Here is a 20,083-nt window from a genome sequence, read left to right as displayed (position 1 = left end):
TCTTTTGTTTTGAATGAAACTTTTCTTTTGACAGGCATGCTGTGAAATGCATGTTTCTGCAAAGGAAAATATATAAATTTATGTTTGAAAAATTATTGTATTTGCGTGTTTTCAACAGCTATTTTGAAAAACTAAATTTGTTTGGTTGAATTCTAAAAAAAAAGTGGGTTGCAATTTAATGACCGTAGACCCCTGGTTTAGAGCTTCATATTTGGCTAAATAAAGGATAAAGTTGGAATTACAAAAAACATGAATTATTGTTAAAAAATAATAATAATAATAATTCAGTTGTAGATATCTCAGCTTTTCCAAATACATAAATTCAATGAATGTCCACATTATTTGCTAGGCCACACAGTTTTCGCCATGCTTTTATCACCTGATGACAGTTATTTTTAATCACATATTTTTGCAAAAGAAATCTTTGTCTTTTCGAAAATCCTGGAATTTTATTAAAATTATATCATACATTTTTGGCAAATTTAATGAAAGTTGGTCAGAAACTCAAGGAAATTTAAAGATTGGATATTGTTTGTAACTTCACTTACTTTACATATAATTAGAGGGCAGAGTAATGTTAAAAATGCTCATTTACCCACATTCAATTTATGGATAAATAATAATAATAATAATAATAATAATAATAATAATAATAATAATAATAATAATAATAATAATAATAATAAATGATAAAAAGTTAACGTTGTCAAAAGCTCTACTTTGATTGGCGCTGAGGATTTGAACCCGCCCCCTGGCTGTGACGTAGCTCCGTTTAAATCTAAACGGCGTTTGATTACTGCCGCTAAACAGACTAGTTTAAATCATTTAACCAGTTTATCTCGTAGGCCGCGGTTTGTACCGAGAGTTGGTGTTTTTAAAGCGGAGATAAATGCGGCTGCTGTGAAGTTCCGGTAAGTTTAATTCGTTAATCACGGTCGGTGTGAGTCGACGTTGGAGAAACGAGTTGGTGTTGTGGTGAAATCCGTGACCCGTCCGATTCTGTGACCGTGGAGGGTGACAGGTTTCCATGGAAACAGTAGATAAAATAATAGGTTACATTAACATGGAAGGTATTTTAGTAACTTTAAGCGCCTGATATGTAGAATTGATTATACTAGTGCAGTTGGAAGTATGTCTATAGAAAAGTGGGAGGTTAAGAAATGGATGGTTTACATGGATCTTTAATTCAGAATAAGAGTCCATGCTTTTAGAGATAGATGAAATGTTTTCTTTTTATTTAGTAGATTTTATTTGTCATTACATTTTCAACATTTGTTGTGAAAGAAATTTTGTTTCATCCAACTTGCAAAAATCCAGAAAGAACTCAAAAGAAATAAATGAAAAGATTATGTAGAGAAAGTTAGCTGCATAAAATAAGTATTCCACATAATACTTCTAATAAAAATTAATTAAAAACACGTGTTTTTAAGTGGTGCAGATTTGGTGTATGATATTCATGATGTGATATATTTAAAAACACAAGGTGGATTTTCATAAAATATAAAACAATTGTTACATTTTTCAAGCGTTAACTGTTATATGATTAGTTAAAAGCTGTTTGTTAGTAGCTCGTAAAACATGCAGATGATTATTTTCTATGAAATTAAATGAAAATGTAACAATTGCATAAATTATGAGGTGAGGTGTGTAGTTGAGCTCCAGTGATGCAGATCCAGGTCTTGTTTCAGGTGTGAAGAAGACGATGTTCTTCCTGAGAGAGATGAACCCTCTGAAGGCGTCTAAGAAGGCGTCGACCGCTGCCAACAAGATCAGGAACAAGATCCTCAGTGAGTGTGTGCAGCACGGTCAGAGCGTTCTACAGGAGCTTCTTCTTCTCCTCACTATGTGACCTTTCCTCCGTCTGCAGACACCTCATCCTTCTTCAAGGTCTCCCTACAGACCAACAACAGGGCCCTGGCCCTGGCCCTGGAGGCCCAGAAGGACCGGAACCGTCAGCTGGAGAAGAAGGTGTGGCTGATGCAGAAAGAGGTGGAGGCGCTCTGCTTCCAGCTCGCCTCCAGGAACTACAAACACCGCAGGCTGGTACGACAACAAAAACACACAAACGTAGGACAAAAATAGACAAAAGTCAGACAAAAACTCACAAAACTACAAATAATACACAAAGGCCACAACAAAAACATACAAAAAGACTTTAAAAATGCACAAAACAACAACAGTACTGAACAAAGCGATGACCAAACTACAGACATCTTTAAAACGATTGGTAGTCTATAATTATTGATCAGTAGTTTCCTGTTCTGGAGGTCTGCCCTCCTGTGTGTAACACATGTGTCCAATGTTCCTCAGCTGATGATCCTGAAGAACCTGCAGAGGGACACCATGGAGCAGCTGAGCTCAGCCACAGACCTGCTCACTGTGAGGACCACACATCACCTTCTACATCTCTGGTTCCTTTACACATTTATTCATAAAAACACAGGACTCTGACTCATGTTCTCCTCATGTTCTCAGAGCTCAGAGGACAACAGGACCTCATCAGGTCAGCATGAGGACAGTCCAGCACCAGGAAGGTGAGAGATCTTTGAAGTGTGGTCTTTGTTCTTCTCTGACTCTGAATCTTTTCCAGGATTCCAGAGTCTCGTGGTTCCATCAGAACCTCAGTGATGAACGTCAGAGAGCAGCTCGTCTGTGATGGTAAACCTTGTTCTTTTTCTTCTCCTCCTCCTCCTCATTCTGCTACTGATTGAGCATCTCTAACGTGTTCCTCAGCTGCAGATCAACGGTGCTCTGAGGAGGTGGGACCGTCTCGTCCGTCCATCAGTCTGAGGGAGGAGGTGGAGCGGTTCTCAGCAGCCCTGTCTCAGCCCATTCTGGTCCCTCAGAGCCGTCAGGAGGTGTGTCCTCCTGCAGCCTCCACCGATGAAGCTCCGCCCCCTCAGGGCAGCAGGCCAGAGAAGACGGTGCTGCTGAACAGCAGCATGGAGATGACGGTATGCAGCGATGTGGACATTGTTACCGTGGATACCATAGCCAGACGACAGGAGAAGAAGATTCAGAATGAGACCAGGACCAGCTCAGGGACTGGACCTGCTTTGTCTCACATGGACCAGGAGGAGAAACCTGAAAGCTCCGCCCCCAAAGCTCGCTTCATGAGAACCGCTCTGTCACGTATCCCCAAACTGAGACCCCCGGAGCAGAGAGCCCTCCCCACAGCAGACCTGGACCTGGATGACTACTTCAAAGACCCTCAGAGGACCAGCATCACCTGCAGGAAGTCCAGGAGTCGGCCCAGGAATACCCTGGTCTCCATCCCGGACCCAGACTTGCTGGGCCCAGAGGACCGCCCCCAGCCCACCAGAGCTGTGACCTGTTCCAGAGGGAGTGGCAAGTCTCGCTGCAGGAGCACCTTCGTGGTGGCACTCATCAGCTCCAGTGACCAGGTCCCCCAGGAGGATTCACCTTCAGAGGAGCCACCCAACGCCAGGGTGGACGCTCAGAGCAGTGGGAAGAGGTCCTGGGAGGCCTCTGAGGAACAGTTTGTGACCCCCGACCTTCAGGAGGAAGTTCTGACCCAGGACACCGCCCCAGGACCCGCCCCAGAACCTGCCTCAGGACCCCAGACTCAGAAACAGAAGAGAGCCAGAAGAGAAGAACCAGGACGCTCTACCAAGAAGACCAAGAAGAAGAAAGGACTCGCTAAAGACTCCAATGTGGAACCTTCATTTCACCCCAACACCGACGACACCTGTGGAGCTTCTCCTGCACCTCCTGAGGGGAATCGAGCCACGCCCCCTGAGTCTGACGTCGGCCACGCCTTCAGCCCCCCTCTGAGGAGCAGAAACCTGAGGGACACCTTTGTGTTCTACCAAATTCCAACCCCTGATCAAAGCAAGGAGCACTGTGACTTTGAGATGTTGATGGATGAGCCGCCGCCGTGGGTGGGAGGAGCTTCAGTGGTGACGCCACACGGGGAAACACAGAGATGGAGGAAGGATGAGAACCTCCAAGCTGAGCAACCACAAGAAGAACCTGGACTGTTGGACAGGAGGAGTGTGGAGAAGAAGACCAAGAAGAAGAAGGGAACCATGAAAAGCTCCAAAGATAAAAAAGAACCTTCATCGTCCTCCAACACCAACAGGAAGGAAGCCTGTGGAGCTCCGCCTCCTCCTCCTGATCATCTCCACATGAAGTCTTCGCAATCTGACGTCAGTGAGGAAGTGAGGGCCCAGAAAAGGGCGGAGCCACCACAGAGGAGGACCAAGAAAAAAGGTCTCAACAAAGACTCCAACATGGAACCTTCATCTCACCCCATCACCAACCTGGAGGAACAGTTGGACACCTGTGGAGCTCCGCCTCCTCCTGAGGGGAAACAAGCCACGCCCCCTGAGTCCGACAAACCCAAACCTCTGTGCAGGAGGACCTTCAGCCCACCCCTGAGGAGCAGAACCCTGAGGGAGACCTTTGAGTTTCACCAAGGTCTGACACCCAATCAGAGCGAGGAGGGAGGAGTCAGCACGGCCACGCCCCACAGAGAGGGAGGAGGAGTAAGCATGGCTACGCCCCACAGAGAGGGAGGAGGAGTCAGCACGGCCACGCCCCACAGAGAGGGAGGAGGAGTCAGCACGGCTACGCCCCACCGAGAAGAAGGAGGAGTCAGCACGGCTACGCCCCACAGACAAACATTAAACTGGAGGACGACTCAGCACGTGGTCAACGCCTCCCTAGGTGGAGTATTCTCTCGTCCAATCACAGCCTGGTTCACTTCCTGCTTACAGCTGAGGCAGGAAGTGAGGGTGCAAGAAAAATGATTCGGCGATATATCGCAATATTTCACCACCCTATAACTGTATTGATCTAAAAAATGTCTGATGTCTACGTTTTTTAACGAAAAAACCATTTAATTGCGCTAACATTAGCATAGCACGTAAACGCCCGCTCCATGAAGTTGATTGAACTTTATTTTCATAAAACTTACTGGACACTTTAATAGATGTATGCAGTTACTTTTTTTAAAAAGAATTTAAGAACTTAACAGAATCTGTTGTAGAAGTTTAATTCATTTTTTAAAAGATGTGATTTGACAGTTTGATAAACATTCCACTTGTTTTTCATATTGGTGCTTGATTACAGTTCGTTACCTTTCACTCATTCTCACGTCTTAAAAAATGAAATATATTGTATTTCATACCATTTTGTACTTGTAAAGGTGAAATTAGTAATTACTGATTATTGCAATGGTTATTGTATTGTTTAGTATCGGGTTATATCGTATCGTCAGGGTCATGTACAGCCCTAACAGGAAGAGGAAGTTCTAAACTCATTATTTAGAAGCTTTGATAAATCACCATGGTAACGATGTTTTAAAGGTACTTCTGTATTAATCACAATGATCAATAACGTCCACACACAGAGCTCAGCTACTGTAAACTAGTCAATACTCAATGGTAGGGGCTCTGTGTGTGTTTTAGATCAGCTGGTGACAGTGTTCATTAGTCAGTCACCAGGTAACACAGACACCAGATTGAGCAGATCCAGTGTAAATATTTATTGATATATGAGACGTGTGTGTGTCTGTCTGCAGGGCGCGTGCTAACCTCGCTAACCAACACGCTAACAACCCCTGAGGGGGAGGTGGGGGGGCGTGGCCGCCGTCGTCATGCCGTGGTCAGTTACAGAGAGCCCACGCTCAACAGGTGAGTTACACCTGCTCAGTGCCCCCAGCAGGGGGCACCAGCAGTTAGCCACGCTAACTTATCCCGTTGTCCTTTCACAGTAAAATGCGTCGTGGAGATAAGTTCACTGAGACCACCTTCCTCAGCTCGCCACAGTTCAGAGACGCAAAGAAGAAGAAGCGTCAGAAGAAAGGGGCGGGACTTACGGCTGCATCTAATACAGAAGACTGTTTTAGTGTTTTTATGAATTAAAGTTGTTTTACTTTGGTAACTTTTCTGGTTTCAGGTTCTACCAACACTTTGTTTAAATGTTTAAACCTGTTGAGCGTGTGAACCTAAAGCTAACAGTGTTTCAATCTTAAATAAATCCTCCTTTGCTTCAATATGGCTTTATTTCTTTGTTTTATCTCCACTCACACACTCAGTGTTTTCATAATTCTGACTTTATTTAGTTTGAATCCTGTTAAGTGTCCACAGGCTGTGTGGGGCTCACAGTGACCCCTGGTGGTGAAGTGATATATTACAACCTGTTGGTTTCTCATCAGACAAACTGAATAATTCAGTGTTAACGGAGATGTGATCAGTGAGTCTGTCTTCTTTAACATTAGATTACTGTCATTTTTTGTATTTTCTGTCATGTTTTGAATTTTATTTTGTCATTTAATGCATTTTTGTTGTTCAGTATATTTTTATTTAACTCTATTTTTGTTTTGTGTGTTTTTATTTTTGTGTGTTTTCATAGTCCTTTATTATATTTTGTTGTGTATATGTCAGTCATTTTGTGCTTTTATTGCACAACATTAGACCGAGGGCCACATGTGGCCCCTGAGCTGATAAAGGATGTTCTTTTACATTCATCATGATGAACTTTTACTACAAACAAGCCAGATTTGTGTCTCTCACAGACCTGTAACTTCTTCTTTAAGAGGCTCCTCCTCCACTCGTTACCTGTATTAATGGAACCTGTTTGAACTGGTTATCAGTATAAAACACACCTGTCCACAACCTCAAACAGTCACACTCCAAACTCCACTATGGCCAAGACCAAAGAGCTGTCAAAGGACACCAGGAACTAAACTGTAGACCTGCACCAGGCTGGGTAGAGTGAGTCTACAATAGGTAAACAGCTTGGTGTGAAGAAATCAACTGTGGGAGCAATTATTAGAAAATGGAAGACATACAAGACACTGATAATCTCCCTCCATCTGGAAGTCCGTGTTGCCTAGCAACAGCCCCAAAACATCACTGCTCTAGAGGAGATCTGCATGGAGGAATGGACCAACACACCAGCAACAGTGTGTGAAGACTGACAGAAAACATCTGACCTCTGTCATTGTCATCAAAGGGTACATTATAAAGTATTGAGATTAACTTTTGTTATTGACCAAATACATATTTTCCACCATAATTTGCAAATAAATTCATTAAAAATCCTACAATGTGATTTTCTGGATTTTTTTTCTCATTTGTCTCTCATAGTTGAATTATACCTATGATGAAAATTACAGGCCTCTCATCTTTTTAAGTGGGAGTTCTTGTACAATTTGTGGCTGAATAAATACTTTTTTGCCCCATTGTAACTATTTTAGTAACTAAGTAATGAAATATGTTAGTAATTTTCTAAATAAGCAACTAGTGAGTAACTAATTAATTTGGTTAGTAACTAGGTAAATGTAAATAACTAAGTAGGTGAGTTAGTGTAGAATAGTTCAATTTAACGCTTGGTTTTGACTTGGTCATGTGACCAGTGATTCAAAGCTCTGATTGGATGTAACTCAATGATTAAAAAACAAATGTGTGTGTGATGCTATGATGTTTCTATGGCAACAGATCCATGTGCACGTCTCCGAGGCGTGAGGAGAGAGAGGCTGTGATCCTGTCGTCCTTTGCTGGACTCCTCATTGTCAGTCCATCATTCTTATCAATAGATTAATACACATCTATTGATTGATTGATTGGTGTGTGCAGAGCAGCCTCCCTGTGCAGGACATCCTGACTCTGTATCAGAGCAAACCTTCCAAAATATCACATTTAATTTTAAAACAGAAAAACACAGCTTATCTGGTTTTTGGTTTTTCTGTTTTGGTTTTAAATCAGTAAAACAAAATAACCACAATTTGTTATTTTGATTTAGTTTTAAAACTGAAAGACCAAATTATGAAGGGTACACGAATTCATCAACTCTGTCTCTGATTGGTCCGTCTCTGGTTCAGGTCAGAGGCTGATACGACAGCAGTGTGAACGTAGCGAGGCGTCACCTGGACCATCATCATCATCATCATCACAGACCTTCATCAGTGTGAGATAACAACACAATCCTTTACTGATCACATGACCAATTAAAGAAGAGTCATTAATTAGTCCTGGAGCATTATTTCTCATTCCACCACAGGAACAACAAAGTTACCCCTGAGGTGTATTGACTGTTTCACATGTGATAGGAATTAAATCATCTAAATTAAACTTTGGCTGAAATACTATACTAGCCTCAGCATGGGAGACAGAAGGTTGTCTCTCTCTCTGTGAAGTGTAAATGTGGACCAAGGGGGGACACTTTCCCCCTCCTGGCCAAGCAAAGGAACAGTAGGATCAAAGAACAGGTTCGTTCCTGTTCTCACCTCTTTGTTACATTAAACAATCAATCAATGTTTACTTGCTAAGTTTTCAAACTCTGGGCTCCGAACCCATGCGGAGCCCAGGGGATTTTATCACCCCCAAAGGTGACTCAGGATGTTGGAAGAATACCAGCTGTTTGTTTCCCCCTCAAAATGAGATCAAAGAATATGTATTTGTTTGAAAAGTCACAAATGAAGGATTATTGGAATGGTTCTTGCAGAAATCTAGATTGCAAATATAGTTTGTTCAATGCCACTCTTCAGATAATTCAAGAACCAACAGAATGTTCTCATTCATATCACCCATTGTCAACTACAAGTGTTATTCATTCTATGCAATATACCTCTTCACTTCAAGCTGAGTATAAGATGTCAACAGATGGCTTTATTTGTGACCCCCTGCCCGTTATCTCTGTAACTCCACTGTTGGATGTTGATTCATTTGTGAACCCTGAAAGTTTCTTGTTCCCAGGTTGGTTCTTCCTCCATTTGTTGAGGTGTGAAAGTTTGTGGCTTTCTTTCTTTGTTCTAAGGCTAAAGCCTTAGACTCCTCCCATTGGTCTCAAGTCATATAGGCCTTTTTTGGCTAAGATTCTTCAGAGTAAATCTGACCTCGGCTGCTCTCACAGGGCTTCTGCCTCAGCCCTGTTCTTTTGATTCTGCTTGTGTTAATAAACTTTGTGTTATTATGCATGCTAGTTTCTACGATCCCTTTTTTCCACACTACATCTTTTTCATCGTTCACATCTCCACCTGGGGAAACCACGACACCCCCTTAGTTACTTTCTTATTTAATTAATTACGTAGTTCTATACTTACCATATATTTACCATTTTAGTTACCTACAGTACCTAGTTGATTACTTAGTTACTTAATTAGTAAGTTGTACATTTAGTTGCTTATTTTTCTACATAATTTACTTACTTTAATTACTAAATTAGTAACTACCAGTAAGTTGTAGTTGTTTATTTATTTGCTTATTATTTATGTAATTAGTTAATAACTTAAGTTACTAAAGGCCAGTCACTGATGACAGGTCACATGATCAATTAAAGAAGAGTCATTAATTAGTCCAGGAGCATTATTTTACAGTGAACTATTGTAATAAAGTGAAATCAGAACTAAAAGTTCTTACTTTTCTGGATGTTTATCAGTGACACTGGATTTTTATGAATCCTAACGATGCGTTCATGGGTCAACACGACACCTGGAGAACACACGTTCAGTTCACACATGGTGTTTTAATAAAGTTGGTCTGTTTTCCAGAAACTGACAGTTACATCTCCGTTCCAGGAAGTGAGCATTTAACTGTTGCAGCGCAACAGAGCTAGAGCGGAGTAGACAGTTTGTGATGCATTTTTGAATAATCATATTGGATATTATTAATATCTGCATATCTAAACCCATTAACGTATGCATTATTAACTAATTAATAATTAACGTGTGCATATGACAGTGTACTGTATAAATATTGTAAATCAATGCAGTTATGTCACTTGAATCAATGGATTTGAATTGCCCGCCAATAACTTCCTGGAACTATTAGTTAATTTTGAACAACTTTCTCTAAACGGCTCTGAACCAGTGTAGGAAATCAAGTGGTGATCATGTGAACTAGTGTCAGTCATCAGATGACATGGACACCAGTTTGATCAGAACAGCAGTGAACCTGTGGAAGTGTGTGAACTTTTCCTGTGTTTCAGTCTGATGAGGCTGTAAAGGTCAAAGGTCAACCCCCTCCTGTTATGTAACAGCTTTAAACCTAGTCAGTTTACTTCTTTGTTGACCTCTGACCCTAAATGTGTCTGAGGAAAACTAGTGGATTCATCTATTTTAGATTTTTGAACTAAACTCCCTTTTCTTCTGGTTAATGATTAACTAACCACTGCTGCCCTCTGGTGGTCAGTGTGTGAGGTGCAGGTTGAGAAAGAAAAAACACGTTTGTTTTTTTAGCAAAAATACTTTATGAATCATGCAACCAGTCCATATTTATTAACTCATTAAACACCAACAATATTTACATGTAGAGTCCTTTTTCCACACCCATAAGAGACACACAAAGCTTTAGATTTCAACACAATGCCTGGCTCCTCAGCACTCAGGCAGAAGAAACGTGAACGGACACTTCTCTGCATGAGTTATGCAAATAAATACTGTAAAATGTAGCTTTTTAATGTTAAGACTAATATACTGAGTACTAAACGTCTGAAGAAAATGTTAATGTTTTTAAAAGGAAATCACAAATAAAATTGAACCAATGTTTTTTTCTGTAATAAACAAAAAAAAAAACTTCCACGTGAGATACATTTTCACCTTTCACAATAAAACAACTTTAAATCTAGAGGAAGGAGTCAAAACTTAGCCAGAGAAAATAAAATAAAACGTAGAATATCATCAATCATTAACTCTTCAAAATAAAAGCTCCTCACCAACTCAAATTCAACACATGGGGAGTAACAAGCTCCGCCCATTTCAACACCAGCTGTACCACCTGATTGGCAGTAGTTACCGGCCACATCTGGCAACCCCTTAACGAGTTCCCAGATGTTTTTTTAAACTGCGTTTGTTTGGGATTGATCGGCTGCATCTGGCAACGCGTCGCTAACGTGATCATCTGTTAGCAACATTAGCTTCACTTTTTAAGGCCAACATGACTGTTAAGGCATTCTTGTCATAAAATAACATCTTATTTTGAAATAAATATATTTAGTTTCAAAATAACATCTTTGTTGCTACAAAGCTACGACTTGTTCTAGAAAAACAGTCACTTCCTGTTCCAAAATAACCTCTTACTTTGAAACAGGAAGTTCCTGAAAAAAGATTCACATGGTATAATGAGATGTTACTCATATTAAATAAGAAATCGTATTAAAACGTGTTAGTTTGTAACACCTTGGTACAAAAAGTGCGTCTTATTTTGCTACAAAATAAGATCCTACTTGGTAACAAAGTGACATTTAGTGACAAAGTAACAGTTTGTACAAAGTGAAATTGGATTTATTGATAAAATAACATCTTATTTTACAAACAGCCACAACATTATGACCGCTAACAAACCGTTGCTATGGATATGGCTCCTTTAATGCACTTTAAATGTCCTGGCGTGAAATGAAGCCGATTTGAATAAAAAAAAAACGTCTCCATGGTGACAAACTGATGTTGTAACAGGAGAGTTCCACTGTGTGTGTGTGATTGTTGTCCAGCAGTGTCAGCGTTTACAGATCCCCTCCTCCTCCTCCCTGTGTGTGTGTGTGTGGGCTACGTCTAGTGCACCTCGGGGAACATGAGCTCTCGAGGAATGGCCGTCTCGGCGCCGTAGACCTTAGCGGCGCGGCGCTCGAATGCTGAAACCATCTGTTTCACCACCTCATCAAAGAAGACGTGAGCGAGCTGAGAGTGGAGCAGGGAGCGGAACTCAAACGAGATCTGACAGGAAACAAACATTACAGAGTGTTAGCATCGCTCGCTAATTACACACATTCACTAATAAACGTCCTATCTACAGGTTACTTTTATTACATTAGATATCTAATAAAAATAGATCCATATTATAAACCAGTAACTCCTTGTTTAGGTTTCCCTGTAGTGAAAGGATGATGCTAACAGCGCTAAGCTAACAGCCACTTACAGCGAAGTCCACGGTGCAGGTTCGAGGGTACCCAGGCAAACCGGGGCTGAACCGCCAAACCGTCTCCAGATGGTTGAAGAGTTTCCCCTCTGAGCATGCTGCCTGGAACACAACGAGACATTTTATTACATCATCATCACAATTTTATTTAACTTCTGGACGACCCAGACACACACACACACACACACACACACACACACACACACACACACACACACACACAAAAAGGCTCCAAAAACAAAATTACTCAAAAAACATACATTACAGAAAAACACACCAAACAAAAAAAATATAAAAATGAGTAAAAAAAAACAAACATTTATTATGTTCATGTCTCATAGAATTAAACCAGATAAATCACACACACTATTTTATTTTACACCCACAAATAAACCCTTTATAACACTACAGAGTACAGTATGTACACCTCTATGTACATACAACCTTATAACATATACTCATTTGACCATAATTGACAACTCTACTTAAGCTCCTCCCACTATATGAATACATACTTTAGACGGGCACTGTAATAGTTGTTATTAAATATTAGAATGAAGTGAGTTTTTCCCACTAGCAGCAGTTTGTAGAAGATTCCCATGGTCTGTTGTCATGGAGCTGGAGAGATTGAAGCTGAGAAGAGTTTGATGAAATGGTAAAAGGGGGCGTGGTCATGGACGGCTTAGCTGAACCAGGTTTAAACCATAAGTCTGGTTCTACTGAGAACACTTTGATCAAATACACCCCGTGTGTGTGTGTGTGTGTGTGTGAGTGTGTGTGTGTGTGTGTGTGTGTGTGTGTGTGTGCGTGTGTGTGCATGTGTGTGCGTGTGTGTACCTTGACCAGGTGGGGGCGTACCGTGGTCACCAGGGAGGTGTAGTTCTCCACCACAGGAGGGAACCCGATGGTTAGCTTAGCCTTAGAGAAACCTGACCTCTTAAAGATCACATCAGACTTCTTACACCAGGGAACAAACAGACGGTAGTTCTCCACCCCAGACACCACCTCATAGATCTCCTGCATGGAGTACCTGTGGACAGGAAGTCAGGTCAAAGGTCACAGCAGGAGTCCACCTGGTTAAGCTGTATATAGCTAATGGCTAAGCTAGCAGAGAGCGGTCCATACCCTATGATGCGTCGCTCTGAGTATTCCTTTCGTTTGGAGAAGGAGCTGGATAGGTTGAAGAAGTGTCGTGTGGGCGGAGCCACGACGCGACTCTGACTGACAGTGGTGAACAGAGGAGGGGAATGTGTCATCAGGATCCCACAGGAGGACAGGTACCTGAACACACACACATTTCACCCTGAGTAGGGACTGACAGGATGAGTAAAGCTTTGGGGAGGAACATGAGTGAATGAAGGTCAGGTGATTAGTGTGTCATGTGTCGCTCTGTGCCGATGGTTCTGGCTTCATTTTGATGGTTATACCTCAGGTTGGGTTCCAACCTTTGTGGTAAATCATGTAAAGTGTTTCTATTAGCACAAATAAATGCTGACTAGCTGTCACGAAACCAAAATGATTAACCACGATATATACCAGACAAAGTATCACGGTTCTGGGTAATATCTCGATACTGAAGCCTTGTTTTATTATTATTATTTTTATGAACTGCAATGTATTTGTACAAGTTAGAAATACTTATTAATTACTTATAGTGTTGTTTGGTGCATGATAAGAGTACTGTACATGAACAAAAGCATAAAATCAGTAAAAAATAACTAATAAATGAAGATTTATATGGTTGAAATTAAAAAATAATCATTCATTTTCCTTTGCACATTCATTTATGTTTAACTAATATAAATAATCAACTTAGAATAACAAATACACTATTTGACAATAATGTTTCTTCTCCAACATAATAAACCATAGAGGATAAAATACAATGAGAATAAGTCATAAAAATAGTAACTGAGTTACTTTGTTAATGAAGTAACTAGTAACGGTAACTAGTTACTTTTTTCAGTAACTAGCACAACACTGCCCACCAATAAGCCCTTTATAACACTACAGAGTATGTACACCTCTATGTACATCTAACATATATAGTGTCTATTTAGTGCCAAAAACCCAAGTGCATAAAAACTGTCATCGTGCACATAGACCACTTTCTGCTCTCTTTGCGTGCGGTGATGTTGAGTTTTGGCACTTTGGGGGCAGACATTGCATAGATGGCTCCTCCTTTCTGATTGGTCACTTTGATTAAACAATTTGGAGTTGATTACAGCATATTTAGGGTTAGTTGTCAAAATATGCGTTAGCTGAAATATTAGACCATCGTGAGACAGGTTAGTTTTACCTACTGATGATGTGTTGTTGCTATAGTAACCCTGCTCTGTCACACCTTTCCTCCATAGCTACAGTGAGGACACATATTTTGACAACTGGTGTATTTAAATATTTAAATAGACCAGTTATCTGTGGTTTTCTATGCTCGGACAGCTAATCAGTTGTATCATTTGAAATACCCTAAATTAACACCACACACATACTCATTTGGCCATAATTGACAACTCTATTTAAGCTCCTCCCATTATATGAATACATACTTTTGACGGGCTGGACTACTAGTTTGTAATGTTTCCATTGGGCTCATGTAAACAGAGATCATTTAGAAAACGTTGTCGTGTGAATGTGGAACTTTGTGGAAACAAAACCAGAGACAGAAGCAAAACGTTGTGCAAACAGGGCCTGAGGACGAGCTTCACAAACTGAAAAGTCAGGAGGAATGAATTTAGAGCAGTTTCTGGAGGAGGAAAAACCCTGAAAATCATCAGCATTAGCATTAGCATGAAAACAAAGCCTCGCCTTCTGTCTGTGTTTGTTTGTCAATAAACACTAAAAGCTCTGATAAAGACTGAGCAGCTGATTCACTCAAACATCCTAAAGATCAATGTATCTGATCAGTTACCAATCAAAGGCTTGGTTAAGGGTCAGGCTGAGCAGTGACATCACAGACAGTGTGTCATATTTGACCCGTCAGCTGTGGGGGGGCAGGGGGGGTTAAAACACTGGCTAACCTTCAGCAACCCACGAGGCTGAAACTGGAGTCGACTCCTGTGATTGGCTGAAGCCGATGGTGACGCACTGAGGAGCTTTAAATACCACGCACACACGCACACACAGTAGTGCAGTTTGTATTTACATCAATGGTAATAAAGTATAATATATATTATATATTAAACAGTGTTGTTTTATCTGTTAGACAGTTGGAGAGGGAGGAGCTAACATTCTAGGAGGCGTGGTAGGCGACGTCACCAAACTGTCTCATTTAAAGCTGACTTTTGATAAAATATGTAATAACAAGGGAGGAAACAGAACTTTATACACTTTGTTCCTCTGAATGAGGCTAAAGGATGTTTATCACTGTAGATAAACCATTAGAAAGTCATTTTTTTCATCATATTTCTCCTTTAATGTACTTCAGTTTTTTTGTAATGTCTGTTTTGTTTTATTTGAAGGGTTAATATAAATGATAAACTTTGTTGTGCTTTTTTTGAAAAGCAAAGACTACTAGAATATTTAAAAAATGTCAGAATATTCAATAAACATTTACTTTCTTTAAAAAACATGTCTACTAATATATTTTAGGCTATTTATACACTATTGAAAATATATATATATATATATATTGTTTGGCCAATCTTGGAAAAAAAGTCCATATTTTGATCGACCTCTAATCCTTTATTCTGCTTCTGGACAAACCAAACGTTCCCACTGTGAGACAGATGAAAGGTTTGTCTGATCTTCAAACATGTGTAGAAAGGGAGAGAAACTCAATTTGTCCAAATCATCTCATCTTTTTGCTTCTTAACTTTCTAAAACTGAATCTAAAGAAAAGAGGAAACATGTTCTTGTCATTTCACATCTTTTTATGTTTGTCCTCATTTCCTTTCCTTTGACATGTGACTGATCAGACATGTTGATGGTCTGTACATTAAATAATGGTGGTGTAGCCGGGGGCGCACATACCTGAGCCTGATGACGTCAGCAACTCTTTGACCTACTTTCACTGTCTCTCTGTGTGTGTGTGTGTGTGTGTTAGCTACAGGTGATCTACTTTTCACTAATGTTGGTGGACTTGGGACTAAAGTTCCCCCGTGCTGTCGACTAACTGACCCCGTGAACCAGATTCACTTATGACACACACTTTCACAGCATGACTGGCCCAAAAACACCCCATTGTTCATTACCAGCTCACAAATCAAGTCAGTAACAGAAAACCAGGCAGTAACGATGTTAAAGATGAAGTAAATTCTTTGTTTTACACAATAATCATCAGCTTTCCTTCTGTTTGTCAGGAATATGAACCAGACTGTGAGAAAAAGCCCCAAACATGTGGAGCAGACATTTTTTAATCCTTCAGTTCACAGCAACACGTTAGGGCTGGGCAATATGGACCAAAACTCATATCACAATATTTTTTCTCAAAATGGCGATATACAATATAAATCGCGATATTTTTTAACTCAAAATCTGACCAGAAAAACAATTCTGGGTCAAATTTGCTGATACAAAATGCCACACAGCCACATTTATTAACAAACAGCTGCAATATTTCAATCACGATTATTTATAATTTTAGGGAATATGTCCGTATTTTTTTAACTACTTTTTAATAAACAATATGTGAACAGTTTAGAGTGCAAACTCATGGAGGCGTGTCCACATGTTCAACACGAGCGCCACACCTAAAAAAAACCTAAAACTCCAGTTTTAAATCCATCAGACGCTGCGTTTTATTTATTTTTTTATTTATTTATTTTTTTTTAAAGGATTTTTTTTTGGCTCTAGTGGCCTTTATATGACAGTTGCTTGACAGGAAGGGGGTGAGAGAGAGCAGGGAATGACACGCAGGAGAGGGTCCCAGGCCGGGAATCGAACCTGGACCCGCTGCAGGTGAGGAACTACAGCCTCAGTACATGGGGCGGGCGCTCAACCCACTGAGCTACACACCGCCCCAGATGCTGCGTTTTAAACATAAAAATTGCAGACGTTCAGGTTAATTTAATTGTAGAAACCAAAATACGATTAAAATTTGATTCATTTTGCAAATTGACTATCTAAGGTACATCTTATGTGGATAAATAAATAAATATCATAAGACATGGTTGCCCTTCATTGCATATGTTGAAGGTTTGCCTTTAACTTGAGTGGGATGTATAATGTCAAATTCAATCATTGAGAGGTTGGGTTGTGCAGCCTATTGTATTGTATGTGTTTAATTTTATGGATATCTTTTCACAAGTTGGGGGCTCATGTGCTGCTGGTTGGCATTGTGGTGTAAATCTCTGTAAAAATAAGTTTGAACAAGCCCTGAGTCTTGATATGTTTGTTTGTAGAAAACTGAAAAATCTTTAAATAAAGTGTTCAAAAAAAAAAAAAAAATGTGATTCATTGTGCAGCCTTACTGTGTGATTATATAAATAAAAACAAGTTCAAAATATATATAGATATAACTCTTCTATATCACCAAAACAGAAAACTCAATATATCTTAAATCATGATATATTGCCCAGCCCTACTGCACGTTAATGTGAATCTATTCCTGATAGGTCTGTAACATAGGACACAAACAGATCTATTCGGTATACGTCTGTAACAAAGGACGGGAGAAAAACCTTTAAAAAGTGGAGCTGTAGGTGAATGGTTACAGGTTTGAACCCCGAATGCTTCCCGTGACCTAATGTTTACTCCCTAGGGATGGATTACACAGAATGAATGCGTACACGTATCAATGAACCATTACAATAATGTGTTGTGTAATCAAACAGATACCTTCCATCGCTGTGGAATTCTCTGACTCAGGGCTAAGTTTTGGTTTATTTACAATAATTTCCATCTAACAAAACATTTTACCTAATTAATTAAAGCTAATATCAGAAATCTTTTTTTAAATCAATAACAAATACTTTAAAAAAAAAAAAAATTGAATTCTTACACTAGGACAGGTGTGTATGAAGTAATATAATAAAATTAAAGGCATGAATCGTTTCAAAAACCATTATTCATTCACATCAGAAGTCAGGTATAAAACCTATAAAAACAGTTTAGTAAGAATAATAAGAACGGAAAAAGGGGATTACTTCTGTAATTTATTAGATCAAACTAAATACAGCACAAAATCAACACTGTACCAAATGGAGACAAAGCAAAAACAAAAATTCCAATGCATTTTACAATCAACAACTAAAACATAATTAAAAGGAAATAGTAATTAATAACGGTTTCGTTGTAAATATTGGTCTAATTATTAATAATAAATTAACAGTTTATTATGAACTATTCCCATGAACTAATCCTGTCTATCATCTCTAGATATTTATGTTTTATTGAGTAGTCATTTCTAAAAACAATATACTTTAATAAAACTGCTGTAGTGTTTTTAAAATAAATTCTGAGCTCGAAGACAAAGCAAATAACTTTTAATGAGATGAAAATACTTAATATTGAAAAATGTTTGAAAAACATTGGTTTTTTTTCTTCTTCTAAACAAAGCACATTAACTAAATAACTTATGAAATAAAGGTAAACACCTTTACTCTTTCATTCTCTTGTTACAGGTTTCCAAGTAAACTGTTGTTGAACTTTCCTAAAACTAAACCGGCGATCACAGCTTAAAAACGTCACGGTAACACATTAAAATGCAAACAACCGTGGTACTTTGGTGTGGTGATAGTGTCCGGTGTGTTTACCTGCCGCTCCGTGCCTGTCCTCCCCGGTAGTGGAGCTGTTTAAACAGCTCAGTGACGGTCCTCAAACTGCGGCCTCCTCTCGCCATTTTTCCTTCTTCTCAACTGAAGCGCAGCTGGACCCGAGGCCCCGCCCACTGGAACGTCACTGTGGCTGGCGGGCGATCCCATTGGCCCACTAACGACATGTGACCTTCTACGTTGACATTTATGTGAGCGCGAACGAGCACGCGCATAGAGTCACGAGATGTTGAACCCGGTTAGAGCCGGTTAACACACACACACACGCACACACGTACACACATTCACTCACACACGCACACACATACACAAATTAATAATATTCGCGGAGGAATGCTAAAATAAACAGCAACATTTACCAACAAACCACATTTTTTTCCAAAAGTGTCTATTCGTACGGTTGCCGTACGGACAATCCATGGTGCTATTGGTACGTTTACCGAAGTACACAGCGGGTTAGGTTATAACCTATATTGCAACAATTTTTAGGGGTTTGGGTTTGGTTTACGGTTAGGTTTAGTCTTAGTCTTAGTCACGTGACCTAAAATGGCCAAAGAGGAGCGCTGCGTACGGATAGAATGTCGGTATATTGTGTACGGATAGCCGCTGCAAGGTGGGGTACACCCTGGACAGGGCACCGGTGAAATATTAAATGTTAAATCTAAATCTCACGGGTGAAACTAAATACTTTGCTAATATGCAAATTCACCTGAAGTACAACAATTAAAGCTCGTTGACACTTTTATATTAGGTATGTTGTGCATATATACTTTAGAATAGGTAGACATTTTTTTTTAATTCAATAAATGACAGCCAAATTAACAAATATACCAAATACGACAATCGAGAATTAAACAAAAAATAAATGAATCTAAAAAAAAAAAAAAAAATCAAAGGAATTTAGAGATCACTCAAGAAACACAATTTAAATAATTTTGGATGTTTTAACTGCGCATTTAGATCAAACAAATTTTACGTTGTTTCAAATATTTTTGACATGGCTTCATTTTTAAATATCTGCAATTTATAATGGATTATTTAGCAAAAATCTAAATTGAGCCATACAAACAACTGCATTACTTTAAATACAATAAATAACGTTAAAAATAGTCGCAAAGGAAGAAATTGAAGAGCAATTCACACGTTGGAATTATTTAGAAAAATCAAGGTTAGAAAAATAGGCCAATTATAAAAAAATATTAGTGCTACTAGTCATAGTGCTGTAAAATACCAGTCATCCTTGTGGAGGCACTGGTATGGGTGTCTTTGAGAAATAATAGGGTGATATCTTACTTGTCTGTGATTGTTCTATTTCTGATATTTTTATACTGTTTTAATCCTAGTTTTATGTATTTGTTCATGTTTTATATGGACTCCTATGTCTGCTAATAAAGATGATGATACTATAATACTATTATGACTGATACAAAAACTGATATGAATATATTCTGTATGGTCATAATGATAACAAACTAAAACGCTTTTTTTTTT

At 39.4% G+C, this 20,083-nt stretch overlaps 2 protein-coding genes across 3 annotated transcripts; one reads left to right on the top strand and one right to left on the bottom strand.

The window, feature by feature from the left end:
• Positions 1 to 767: 767 nt before the first annotated feature.
• Positions 768 to 5,903, top strand: sgo2 (shugoshin 2). Its single transcript, XM_028436549.1, has 9 exons — positions 768 to 911; positions 1,689 to 1,787; positions 1,868 to 2,043; positions 2,311 to 2,379; positions 2,476 to 2,534; positions 2,591 to 2,658; positions 2,734 to 4,689; positions 5,546 to 5,657; positions 5,738 to 5,903. Exons 2-9 carry the CDS (start codon positions 1,703 to 1,705, stop codon positions 5,886 to 5,888), a joined length of 2,676 nt encoding a protein of 891 aa, XP_028292350.1. The 5' UTR covers positions 768 to 911; positions 1,689 to 1,702; the 3' UTR covers positions 5,889 to 5,903.
• Positions 5,904 to 11,223: 5,320 nt separating this feature from the next.
• On the bottom strand, positions 11,224 to 18,728 carry coq10b (coenzyme Q10B). Of its 2 annotated transcripts, none has more exons than XM_028436937.1 (5): positions 18,575 to 18,728; positions 13,005 to 13,160; positions 12,717 to 12,909; positions 11,880 to 11,981; positions 11,224 to 11,677 (listed from the first exon to the last, which is right to left on the bottom strand). In XM_028436937.1, the coding sequence occupies exons 1-5, from the start codon at positions 18,658 to 18,660 to the stop codon at positions 11,516 to 11,518; spliced, it is 699 nt and encodes a 232-aa protein (XP_028292738.1). In that variant the 5' UTR covers positions 18,661 to 18,728; the 3' UTR covers positions 11,224 to 11,515. The 2 variants fall into 2 exon arrangements, with proteins under 2 accessions (XP_028292738.1, XP_028292739.1); XM_028436938.1 differs by having other exon boundaries at positions 12,738 to 12,909.
• Between the last annotated feature and the right edge of the window lie 1,355 nt (positions 18,729 to 20,083).

The sequence above is a fragment of the Gouania willdenowi genome, chromosome 21, assembly GCF_900634775.1.
Source record: "Gouania willdenowi chromosome 21, fGouWil2.1, whole genome shotgun sequence".
NCBI lineage: Eukaryota > Metazoa > Chordata > Actinopteri > Blenniiformes > Gobiesocidae > Gouania > Gouania willdenowi.
The sequence above is the reverse complement of the archived record's forward strand: the minus strand, read 5'-3'. Positions and strand labels throughout refer to the sequence as shown.